At 48.1% G+C, this 12,313-nt stretch overlaps 5 protein-coding genes across 5 annotated transcripts; 2 read left to right on the top strand and 3 right to left on the bottom strand.

The window, feature by feature from the left end:
- Window positions 1-602: 602 nt before the first annotated feature.
- Window positions 603-2,197, bottom strand: CDV56_106790 (uncharacterized protein; the record flags this gene model as incomplete). Its single annotated transcript, XM_026760409.1, has 3 exons — window positions 603-794; window positions 941-1,869; window positions 1,942-2,197. 3 exons carry the CDS (start codon window positions 2,195-2,197, stop codon window positions 603-605), a joined length of 1,377 nt encoding a protein of 458 aa, XP_026615756.1.
- Window positions 2,198-5,738: 3,541 nt separating this feature from the next.
- On the top strand, window positions 5,739-6,679 carry CDV56_106530 (uncharacterized protein; the record flags this gene model as incomplete). The annotated part of the gene is made up of 3 exons (XM_026760149.1): window positions 5,739-6,294; window positions 6,380-6,463; window positions 6,522-6,679. 3 exons carry the CDS (start codon window positions 5,739-5,741, stop codon window positions 6,677-6,679), a joined length of 798 nt encoding a protein of 265 aa, XP_026615755.1.
- A 900-nt stretch (window positions 6,680-7,579) lies between these two features.
- CDV56_106431 (proteasome maturation protein) lies at window positions 7,580-8,230 on the bottom strand (the record flags this gene model as incomplete). The annotated part of the gene is made up of 3 exons (XM_026760050.1): window positions 7,580-7,647; window positions 7,707-8,139; window positions 8,228-8,230. 3 exons carry the CDS (start codon window positions 8,228-8,230, stop codon window positions 7,580-7,582), a joined length of 504 nt encoding a protein of 167 aa, XP_026615754.1.
- Window positions 8,231-8,624: 394 nt separating this feature from the next.
- CDV56_106364 (mitochondrial 37S ribosomal protein uS12m) lies at window positions 8,625-9,340 on the top strand (the record flags this gene model as incomplete). The annotated part of the gene is made up of 3 exons (XM_026759983.1): window positions 8,625-9,039; window positions 9,108-9,208; window positions 9,275-9,340. The coding sequence occupies 3 exons, from the start codon at window positions 8,625-8,627 to the stop codon at window positions 9,338-9,340; spliced, it is 582 nt and encodes a 193-aa protein (XP_026615753.1).
- A 562-nt stretch (window positions 9,341-9,902) lies between these two features.
- MNT1 (glycosyltransferase family 15 protein) lies at window positions 9,903-11,280 on the bottom strand (the record flags this gene model as incomplete). The annotated part of the gene is made up of 4 exons (XM_026759850.1): window positions 9,903-9,967; window positions 10,020-10,308; window positions 10,368-11,171; window positions 11,233-11,280. The coding sequence occupies 4 exons, from the start codon at window positions 11,278-11,280 to the stop codon at window positions 9,903-9,905; spliced, it is 1,206 nt and encodes a 401-aa protein (XP_026615752.1).
- Window positions 11,281-12,313: the final 1,033 nt, after the last annotated feature.

Below are 12,313 nucleotides of genomic sequence, written 5' to 3'. Positions count from 1 at the left end.
AGATAAGGAGGAGGTGTGTTTGGTTGAGATGGAGAAGTAGAGGAGAAAATGATGTAATTGCTACCCACCGCACTGAGCCCTAAGTAAGGTACCCACAACCGCGGAAATGTCGATGAACCATGATCTTCGAGCTTGGTTAGCGAAAACTCAACTCATGATAAGCTCATCCTGTTCTTGGTACTGGAGGGCGTGAAAGTCATTAATTCGTTCATTAGACTGGCCTATTGATCAGACGTCTGAGGCATACATGAGGCTAAACTGAACCAGCTACCAACCACAAGTCCTCCGTAGGCAGAGTGGATAGTTGAGAGATATGGAAGGAATCTGAGATGGAAAGGAAATTCGTTAGTCTCCGAAGTTGAGAATGTACAACGCTTCAGGCAGATGCTCGCATTTTATCATGGGGAGGATCAATATCATGCTTGCCGAAATACTCACGGGAGAATGCGCACAACTTGACCCCTTGTCCAGCAGGGAACAGGTCGCTCAGAGCCCGCTGCAGAATCATACAAAAGATGGCATTCCGATTCGAGTACCACAAAAATTACAGAAGCGACAAGACTTGAGCGCGGCGAGTGGAGCAAAATGCAAGTCAGTGCATATTAACCATCGTGATCAATAGTCGACACTGGGGCATCCCCGGAAAGCGATGAGTAATCCGGCAAAAGCTCCTCAAAATAAGCCGGCAATGCTGCGTTTCCTGCATGCGCATAGCAGGACCGAAGTGCCAATGGGACCGGATGTGTAAAGGATTTCGGTGTGGGGTTGTTGTCGATGAAAACATACACCCAGAACTGTATTTGGATAGTCAGATTGAAGGCTGCTCATACCCGGATTGTTGCGACGAAAGGAACAGTTTATGATTATGGAATAAAAAGCAGTGAAGTCACGAAGGTGAAGCAGGATGTGGGAAGCGCAGCTTGGATCAGGTCAGTCTTACCTCCAAGAAGTGTTTTACTTCCACGTTCTCAAGTTTGGCATCAAAATGCATAAACTTGAAGTCTGGAGCACAGCTGTGCGACTTGCACTTCGGCATTTGAAGATTGATATCGAGGTGAATCGTATGAGAGGAAGGAATGGTCTCGCGGTCGGGAGTGTTACAGTTGTTAGGAGACATAGGGGATCTTGTCGATTTTGCTTCAAAGGTGTTGAGCTCCTCTTCTTGGACTTCACCTTCCGGTTGTTGGTGCACCTCCGGTCCGAGGTCTTCCCCCCGCGTCTCATGTAAGAGATACTTCTTCCGGCGAGCCTTGCCGGCCCGCGTCCCATCCGGCATATAATTGATGACGTCCTCAGCGAGAAAGACGCGAAGGTTGTGGAACTTCGTATCGTTGTATCCTTTGTACTTGAAGGAAACGGGAAGGAGATCCTCTAAAGCGATGCCTTTCCTTGCGAGAGAAATATCGAAATTCATAACGCCGGGAAGAGGTACCGGCCGACTGATGGCCTCGGAGTCTTCAACGTAGGCATCGGCCGGGCAGCGGACAGCCTCAATCTCCTTCTGCTGATAGAACTTTCGTTGCATGGACTTACACTTCACGCTGGCTTTGAGATGGTAGCGAACTACCGCTCCCTCGACGAATGTAGACTCGGGCAAGTTGGAACGCAGAATCATCTCAAAATCATAACAGTAGCTTCCAGGTAAAAAGCATTTGGACTTGACATCCGGGCCGATTTTCCGGGAATGTAGGTGGAACTTGTCGACCATTTGGCGAAGCTTCTTGAACCTCTTCTGCGGCACTTCAACTTCCTTGGCATCTGTGACGAGTTTTTCTGGCTCATTCGCGAGAAACTGAACCTGGCTCTTTGACTCGTTCTTTGACAATAGTGTCAGGGGACATTTGACAATGCTTCTCATTTGGCATTTCCCTGTAACAAGAGTCGATGTTAGTCAGCACAGCCAACATATTATATGAGGGTGTGGCTAATGTCAGTTCTTACCATTGGGCCATTCTCGGGTTGAGAAACCGTCAAGAGTGACGATGACCTGTTCCACTTGTAGCCGACGCTTCACAATCAACGTGCAGCGCCCCCGAAGCACAACAGGCCTGTTGCCTGTGGCTTCGGGTAGGAAAAAGGCCGGCTCAGTCAGTTCCAATACAATGCTAAGTTTCTTCCTCTCGTCCCGCTCGCGAAGTATTTCAGTTGCGATAGTAGGAACGTCTTGGTACAAGAGCAAACTAAGTTTCCACTGCATCTAGCCGTTGGGGACGTAGAGGAACACAGTGAGCTTGTTCGTGATGTGAGCTCTTGAAAATCCTTCAAGACATGGTCCTCAAAGTGTTAAATTGGTGATAGTAAGTCTCTAGAGCTCATGACCAATGTCAGTGTTCCTTTGCCTAATCAATCTCCGATTGAGTGTAAAAGTATTACATCGAATATCAGTTGAGAATCGTTGAGCTTACCCTGAATCGTCCACGAACTTGACATGTATGGTCAGTTCGGAGAGCTTATTTGGGGCGATCGATTGGCAGACTCGTCGGAATGTTGCTTTGCAGTACCGAGGAGCGCGCAGAAAGAGAAGGGGTTTGTTATGCCACTACTGAGAAACTGAAAGGAGAAAAGGGAAGATCATTTGTGTGCAGGTGACATCGCATCGTTTGATTTGATAATCGCAAATCATGAGATACTGTATGTATAAACAAATAAAAACTCGCTTTTGTTCCTGGATAAGTGATGTCACTATCAGATGTATAGCCAATGAACTCATGTGAACTATCCATCCTCCTTTGCCTTGAGTAGACCTATCTAGTATATCTTATAAAGGAAGAAAGACTGTACTATTGCATATGACTATAGGGAAGTTGTAGAAGAAATCATGATCACAAGAGGCCGTAGTGATAAGGGTTAGCTCTCCCCAGGTGCGGCAATGCCGGCAAGCTGCCGAATTGTGGGGTGCTTAACGCTAGACGCTCGGACCACTATGGTATCCAGACTGTTGGGGATTCCAAGAGCTCTTATCTTTATAGCTCCCTTGTCCTTGTAATCCAGGAGGTGGACCTTGATAAAGTGATTCAAGTCATAGAACTTTGGCCAGCTTTGATGAACCACATTGTCCAGGAGCTTCTCTGAATTTAGGAGGAAAACTTTTCGCAGCCTTCGTTGGTTAGCTGCATCTAGGATCGGGAAGTGCAACTTTTGCTTGAGCCTCCCGCATTCGCTGCAAGATCTCTTCTGCTTTAAGTCCTAGTCTTCATAACAGATGTTTAAATATCGTTTGTTCAAGCTGTTGGAATTTTGACTTCAAAGGCTTGATCACCTGCAATGATGATGAGATATTATTTTCCTGTTCATTAGGAGTGTCTCTGGGCGGTCATTTCTGGCTTGGTAGTCGTCTTGATATCTTCATGATCGTGACGCAGTTAAGGTTATCACGAAACACCAATCGACCACAATGAGATATTTGGCCAAGAATAGCCTCGAGAGAGCTGCTCCCTGGGAAAATACCTTTCCCTTCTATCGAGATGGATGCTAAGACCATTCTATTGCAGGCCATCGTCTTAGAATACGCTACGGATAGAGCTCCTGGCACTATCGAACGAGCGGATGGTATTCCAAACATACTTGGAAATGAGCAAATCCTTGATATACAGAGCACCGGAACTGAAAACACCTCACATAGTGACAGGTGAGATTTATTTCTCGAGTCTTCGACACTCCACATAACCATTCGCGTTAAGATTCTATTGAAAGTCACCAGCCGCGCTCTGCTCATCCGGGGCAAAACCAGTAACGTACACGACTGCTTACAGACAAGCTACCGGGCTTTAAAAGTCCGTACAGTCTCCTAGTTCAATAAATTGCATCTCTTGGTAACTCCTTGGTACATTCGACACCCCTGACATTGAGAGCTAACCTCTGAAAGCGAGAGATAGATTGCTTACCATCGATATAATAAGACGTCCGAGTAAAACAGGCGGAGGACCATCAGAGACAAAGAGAAATTCCTTCAACAAGCTGGCAATCCTCCTCGAGGTGCAAGATGCTTAAAACTTCGAACAGCACAGAGATTGAACCACAGACTTCGCGAGTCGAGGAACGACTTCTAGCGACAGTGGATCGAATGATACAAGACAAACCGAGGAAAGCGTTCATCGAGTCGTGTTGAACGGACAATGGAGAGAAGGGACAGCTGATAGCTCATGAAGATCTGTCCTCATGCATTGCTCATACAGTTATATGTTATCGCTCAATGGCTTGTTCGCATAAGAGCTGTTGGAAGTCGGAGAAACACAAATCACTGCTCGGATTGTATTCAAGTGACATGCCCATAAGTTCTTGCCATCCTCCAAACTTGGGTGCATCCATATCGCAAAAGGAGCGTGTTTGCACTTAATATATGTATTGCATCCGATATTGCTGCGCATTACAGTTCCTTAGGTATACGTCAGTTTTGCGTTCGATAGCTCCCTCACCCGTCCAATATAAATGCTGACATAGGTGCTGTAGTAGGCGTAGAAGGCATGGTAGGCATAGTGGGCGATCACATAAGTAGGGCAGTGGTGCTTTACGCATATTCATGTACGACGACGCTGGGTCGCAGTTGGTATGCAGAAGCAAACGATGCAGGCATACGGAGTAATTCTTAGGCAATGGGGTTTCGCAGAGCCCTAGAGAATCTCAGTCAAATAGTGTACACAGATGGAAGCATTCCTTTAATGCTTTCTTACTACTCGCTCATCTTCATCAAAGATCAATTGTGGAGATACCGGTGGGTTCCCTATCTGGATGACGCTTTTTACCCCAACGAAGTCTGAGGGGATTTTATGCAATGCAAGGATTGCGAGGTAAGCCTAGACAAATGCAAACACTTCTATGTTACTCTGCATATATCTACTCGCTACCTTACCAGCATGAGTCTCGAGTGCTGGGTCCGCAAGAAGACTGCCTGCAGATCACATTGCTTCTCCGCATGCGACCATGATCGGCGGTGATGACGGGATGCTACTGCGCGCAATATACGGAGTAGCCAAGTTGACTGTAGCGACAAACGGAGAATAATAATAGGCTCGTCGATAGAAACCTGAAGGGAATTGACTTCATCAAACTGTCTGTAGCTTTTTGCATTATGAGCTTTTGATAAATCGTTCGAATATTGACTGTCATTACTACTGACCCTGGGAATCATCTGTCCCCATCTGTTTTAAGGAGTCTCAGAGGAGGCAAATTGCTGTTGCGACCGTGGGCCAGACCAAAAATCAAACCAAGAGTCAAAGCACCAACTCTAACCAGACTAGAGCATCTCCCAGTTTCTTGTCTTCTTCGTCTCGTCCTGGTACTATTCCTCTGACCAATAATTTAGCTGTCCTAGTTTGCTTTTCCCCTCCTCTGTCTTGCCTGACTTGTCTGTCCCGTCACTTAGACTACTAAGTAGTCCTCCGACTCCTACTGATCTACATCTGTGATTCCTCCTTTACGTCTCCTCCTTTGCACAAGTGCTCTTTTACACCATCATAATTCTATTTTTCTTATTTTATCCATTGATATCTCTGCTTCTTTTTCTTTTCTGTATTTTTCTGTTGCAAGTTCTTGGTTGTATATCCATCGGTTGCCTCCCTCCAACGCCTCATTTAATGCAACTGTCTCCCCAGCCGTCCCCCCCTTCAAGAACCCTGTCCTAAGTCCGCGGAAGGCTCATCCAATCGTTTCTCATCTCCCTCTTTGACGTTGCCATTGTCTCACTTCTGATCTAATTCCTCACGATTCGATTGTGAACGGCGGTTTGAAACGCACACGAGATGTCTTCTAACGACCCTCACCCTCCGCAGTCGGACATTGCAACACCAGTCATCAAGGACGAAGCTCCATCTGCAACACTCGAATCCCCTCAAGGACCCCAGCAACAATCGCAAACACCCACAGTTTTCCCTTCGGAACCTGTCGAAGTCACCGCGGTTCCTGCTCCTCAGACCGAGAACATCCAGAAAGATGATAATGCGGACAACACCCCAGCCGCTGGTGTCAGCGATAGCACTACGCCGGTTATCACCACCGAGCACAGCACCAGCGACGCTTCTCCAACGAATGACAAACCCCCAGTTACCGCAGGACTAGATACGACTGACACCCCAGTCCCTGAGCCATCATCAGACGCATCAGACGCCGCCGCAAAGGAAGTGGAGGATTCCGGCCCGTCGTTAACCATCACACTCCTTTTAATAACAGGATCACGTCATCCTTTCGAGATCGATGGGAAATATTTACGGAAGCGAGGGGTCAATGTCGAGAGTTACGATCCGTTTGCTATGAGTGTATACACACTGAAGGAACTGATATGGAAGGAATGGCGACAAGGTAGGGAGCGGAGCTGTCGGCGTTCACTGCGTGACGCAGAATAAGAAAGCCGGACTGTGTGCTGATCAGTTTATGTGTCTGACAGATTGGGAGTTGCAACCAACCTCTCCAAGTTCTATTCGATTGATTTCGTTTGGCAAGTTGCTGGATGACAAGTCCCCTTTGTCAGGTAGGCGACAAAATACGCAAACCATGCTCGTTGACGTTACTGATATTCTGTGTCTCAGACTGCAAGTTCAACAAAGATGCTCCTAATGTGGTACATATGACAGTCAAGCCTCAAGAGATTGTCGACGAAGAAGACGCCAAGGCAGCCAAAGCTCCGTATAGCCGGGAACGTGAGGCCAGTGAACGCAGTCCTGGATGTCGTTGTATCATCCAATGATCTCTTTAAATGTCTACCTACCATTGAAGGAGGTTGATGTCCCTTCCGATGGCATTTGGTGATCTCCGTGTCTATGTGCCTTTGTTCATATCTGCTTGACTACCTTTTCGATTCATTTCTATCTCTTTTGATACAGGGTATCTGATTTGTCATATTGGCTCAACATACGCAAGGGCTGGCGTTATGGATAATCGCGATTGTGCTTCAACACCATGTTTTTGCGGTTTCTGATTGTATTTCCCGATCTACCTTTCTGTTTCGCTTCACATGTACAGGCTTCAATTTGCTTCTTGTGTCCCATCCTCCGTGTCCCTATATACCCCCTTCTTTCCCATCGTGCCTTTTATTCTTCTCCAGTCTCGTTCTTAGCTGACAACAACGCCGTGGCCCCTTCGTTTACTCCCGTCCGGTTACTGGTTCTCCTTTCTGGTGGCTTTCTCTTGGCATTCGCCCAAACCACCTTAAGTACTCCGTTCATTCTAGCATCTTTCCCAACTGTTATGGTGGGTATTGCTGGCAATCGTCCTCTGACTTTGCTATCAATCTGGCAGGATCTAGACTGCCTCATTCTCATGATTCAGAGAGCAATGTACATTCTGATCGTCGCTCAAGTACATAGTCTTTTCGCTAGGTCACACTCTGAGGGCCAAGATGGGAGTTGGAAGGATGTACAGAACTCAGGTGGACATATATGAACTCATGAGTCTCTTTCGAAGTTTACCAGCAATTACCCGAGTTCATGTGGTGATGAAGAGTGTTACCGTACCTTTCCAGACCAATTTGCCAAACATCGCAGAGAGACAATTCTTAATATCTCATGGTCTTTATTGACACTGTATCAGAAACGTAACGACTCATAGAAAAATGAAGCAGAACAGGCAGAGCAAGCCGATAATCCAATCAAAACTCCACCCTAAGTCTCTTCTCCATCTCGTCATGGAAGGAAGGCGGTTCCCTGAATTCGTCTCCTGCATCCAAAAAATCAGCATCGTCATTTCGGCAGCGCAGAAACAGGCATTCAACCAACCTTGGAAAATATCCTCCCAGCCAACCTCCGTATCCCGTCCCCCAAGGACCAGAATGTCCTCGTGCACATTACCACCTTTGTTCCCGCCCAGCACAGCAGGCCGGAAAGTGCCGTCCCGCACGATCTTGAGCTCCATGCCGCGCCGCACAGGTTCCGCGATCCCGTATGCCCGGCGGAGCGTCTCCATCTTCATGGCGTCCTGGGTCTGGCGCCAGGCGAGCAGGCGAGCTTCGAGTGGGTGTGTCGATGAAGGAGTGGAGGTTTGGTTGCTAGAGGGGGGGCCCACGGGTGCTGGGAGCGTGATCTTGTTGCGGAGGGTGTCGGGGAGACCGGGGGCGGATGGGGCGCCTTTTGATGGGCGAGCGGTGGAGTTTCTGGTGTTTGTGTTGGAGGTCTGGGTGGCGTAGTTTGCTGGGGGTGCTATGCGGAGAGACTGCAAGTGTGTTAGTGACAATGTTCGAGTATTGGTGCAAGCTTGATTGTCTAGTCATGATCATGGCGATTGAAAGGATATGACATACCATTTTGGCGGTGGTGAGGCTGAAGATGTGAATTAATGGATGATAAGCTTGAACTTAGAGATTTATAATCAAATGAAGCTTCTTGGTCTATTAAGGAGACAGATGGAGGTTGTTAGACGAAGATGGTGAAGTCAAGGTGATTGAGTGGATAGCTGAGGAGGATGATATCGTAGGTAGCTCTGGCATTACGATAGTCACTGGCCTGAGGTGCCAAGGCTACAACCGCATAGCGCGTCCAGCTTCTCCGGGCCCGCAGAGGAACCATCTCCGCAGCCAGCTTATGCATTCTTCTCACGTGATATTATCCTTGAGAAATTATCCCGTACTCCGTATCAACGCAGCGATACAGAAGTCGAAGGGAACGTTCAATTTCAACCTCACACACACCAGCGCCACAATGCCACCATTCATCTCCTCCCTCGCCCTCCGCACACTCCGGACCCTAGTCCAGCGGCCTTCTCTCACAGCCATTCCGGCATTATCGAGGCCAACAGTCTCCAGGTTCCACCCCGTCCTCCGCACACCCACCGCCGTTACAGCAGCAAGAGCCGCAGGCGCAGGCCCTATCACCCGTCATTTCTCCACCTCCCCCTTCCGCCAGGCAACCTACAACCAGGTCCGTCGCGGATGCCGTGAGTCGCAGCGAGCGCGCCGCTCGCGATCCCCCGCGCTCGTTGGTAGGGCCCAGATGAAGGGCGTTTGCCTGAAGACGGGTATCACGAAGCCCAAGAAGCCTAACTCCGGTGAGAGGAAGACTGCAAGAGTACGGCTGAGCAGTGGGAAGGTAGTGACGGCGTATATTCCCGGTGAAGGTGGGATTCCCCCGAGTGTCAATTGTCAACTCGATGGCGATTGTGCTAATCGTGGCTGTGGTGTGTAGGTCACAATGTTCAGCAGCACAGTGTGGTCCTCGTCCGTGGAGGTCGAGCCCAGGATTGCCCTGGTGTTAAATACCATTTGGTTCGGGGAGCGATGGATCTGGTATGTCGCGCGCGGTATTTCGAATGTAGTTGGTGGTTCGGTCAGTTGCTAATGCTCGATTTATAGGGTGGTGTTGCGAGTCGGTTGACGAGCAGATCGAAATATGGTACTAAGAAGCCCAAGAAGGATTAGAAGCTCAGAAGTCGATCCTGCGGTGACTTTCGGTTGCGGTAGAGCGATACGGATTTACACATTGTACAATTTGCCCGAGAATTTTCATCGATTGGTTCGGTTCTCATCGTTTTTCGTCGTTGAACAGTTATGTACATTTTATGATGCAGTTTGCTAGATGGGCCAATATTTTTTTCTCCGACTTGATCTCAGAAAACCCATAACACAAACGATCATCCTTTTATATCCTCCGATGCTCCATAAAAAAAATGTTCACCCAAACAAAAGCCGTCGGTAAGACTAGAGCAGAGAGTAGGGAATTCGGTAGTCAAATGTATGAAGAAGGTCAACTTGAAGATAGCTATCGGTAATTCGAACTCTGACACCAGTGTTGCTGATGACCTTCAAGGACAAACCAGCTCCAGGTGGTAGGCACTTATCGTTAAGATGACGGTATCAAATCAAGGATGAATATGAATAGACGATAGGCGGTATGGACGATGCGCACCCGGAGAAGGAAGGCCAAACCAACACTGGAACTCACTGTAATGAAAACCAGGCAAACTTTACCCAGCACGGCTAGTCAACTCTGATCTTCAGCGCCCTCTGGCTTCTCCATATCATTGATCTGGAACCACCGGGATGTGCCTGAACGCATTTAGGTTACTCAACGTCTCAGGAAGGCGGCAAGTGAACTTACAGGAATATCCCTTCCAATCGAAATTCTCACTAGGATCACAGTGGCATTTCAGGTCCAGCCTCATCTGCTCACTGGTTGGGCAATGTGTGAAGGGAATGTGGTAGTATGCAATCTCGTTGAAAAAATGAATCTCTTCCTTCTTGAGCATGATGCCGGCCGCAATGGAGTGGACTGGGGCGTCTCCCCATCGCTCATAGAAGAAGCCACCGTCGTGATCAAGAGCATCGAAGTAGTCAATATACTGCTTCGATCTCAGCCACTCCAAGCTTCCAATCTCAAAGTTGGACCACTGAGCAAGATGATCAGTCAGCAACAGCAACAGAAGGAGTTGTAGTGACGGAAACTTACAAAGTGACATTTGTTGTATGTCTTCCCTCCATCATCACTCAAGAAATCCATCGCATTTCCCTCTGCAATGTGCTCGGGGTGATTGCCAATGAACTTCTTGACGCTATCCCACAGACTGGGGATGGTGTCGTAATATTCATACAAACTAAGGACGAAACTGTACTTCTTGTTCTGTTCCTTCATGAACCGGAATGGGTCGAAGCTGATATCGCAGTAAAGCTCAATGCTGGGTTCTACACGCCAGTAGTACTCGTAGTTCAGCATCAGGGGATGGCGGAAGAAGAAACCGGACTCGTAGCGGCACATGTGGCGATAGCTCTCGGAGTCACCATAGATGATCTTCTTCTGTCCCATTTCCTCTCGAACCTTCTTGGCCTTGTCCTGATCAATCCAATCAGGGTACGACCAGTGCTCGTGGGGAATTTCACCATAGAATGTATTTCCAGACACCAGTGACGTAGTGACCTTCTTAAAAGTGTCGTCAAATGGCTTGTCGTTGAGAAAGACCCAATCATAATGGTAGTTACGGTTGAAGCGATCCTCGACCTGCCGGATCGACTTCGCTATATCCCAGACATCGGAATTGCGAGCCAGCGTGACAAATGTCGCATTTACACGGCCAACTGGCGCAGCATTCGCGCTTCCCGAAATGTCCTTCACCGGCGGTTTTTGTGGCGCAGCGTCATTATGCGCTTTGTCAGATGGTGAGACGGTATTTTTGTAGTTCGCGGGGTTCAACTTCGATCCGATATTTTCGGGGATGGGAATTGCGCTGCGGGAGATTAAGAAGAATACTGCCAACCCCTGGTACTGTGTCAGTGGCACTGCGAGAGGGCATAGCGGGAGAAACTCGAGGACGACGAACCGCCACGGCAAAGAGCAAGTATCGCATATATTTAGGTCCCGAAGACATGATGAGTCTCTCAGTCTGCTATCAAGCAGGAGACTCCTGGCTGAGAGGGGTGTTGACAATCAGAAGGATGATGGTTGCCTGCTGCGGAAGCTCGTATAACAGATGGGCGAAGATGACTTTGATTAACGAAAACTAAACGAGTGACGAGAAAAGGATACGAATGGTACGGCCAGGAGATGCTAAAGAAATTTCGATCAAGACTACTCCGTAGAGAAGCTGGTGAACCGGTCTTTTGCGTCCTCAAACCGACGGATTTGGTGCGACGCCAATGAGGATAAGAGCATCAAAGGGGAATGTGAAACAATGACATCCACGTTGACTTGGCCTTGACAGACCGGTCTAAGCCAGTCTTCAAGTCAGAAATTACCGTGATTGATTAAGATTGAAATCAATGCGAAATGAGCAATAGAAAATGTTTCGTCTGAAGCGACGCCAGTGGAAGCTATCTAGAAGGTATCCACGAACGCCAGGCCACGCAACGTAATTATGCAACTGCTTTCAGCCACCATTTGCCTTTGGCCGGCAATCAGACCCGGCGCATTTCCTCGAGGAAGAACAGTTGCCAACAACAGGGCGAGAAGGAATCGATTCATGCCAGGGTTAAGTTGTTACACAATTAAGATCAGCTCTATCAGGATGGATCGAGACACCTAGATATGTCTTCTTATCTATCCATTCTCTGCATGGGGCTGGCAAGTTGGTATCCGACGATCCATTCTGGTTTGGATATCAAATTGGGGCCAAAGTCGATCAAGATGTGCAATTCTAGATATCTTTGTGGAAAGCTGTTGCATTTCAGTTTTGAAATAAACGCTGTTCATATTCAAAATGCCTAATATGTTTGCACTTGTGCATGCTATTTCCCTGACCCTTATGCCTCAATCCCTTTTTTGTTGCGTCAAGGAATCTCTCCGCATCATATGAAACGTGTCCTGTGGCGATGTGGCTTGACAACTATCTGCCTCAGGCGCTCATTCCGCTGACACTAACCCGATTGGACTAGCGGGTGATATCAGACGGGCACCGAACTAAC

The sequence above is a fragment of the Aspergillus thermomutatus genome (assembly GCF_002237265.1).
Source record: "Aspergillus thermomutatus strain HMR AF 39 chromosome Unknown NODE_58, whole genome shotgun sequence".
Taxonomy (NCBI): domain Eukaryota; kingdom Fungi; phylum Ascomycota; class Eurotiomycetes; order Eurotiales; family Aspergillaceae; genus Aspergillus; species Aspergillus thermomutatus.
Note: the sequence above shows the minus strand (reverse complement) of the source record. Positions and strands in the feature narration are given on the sequence as shown.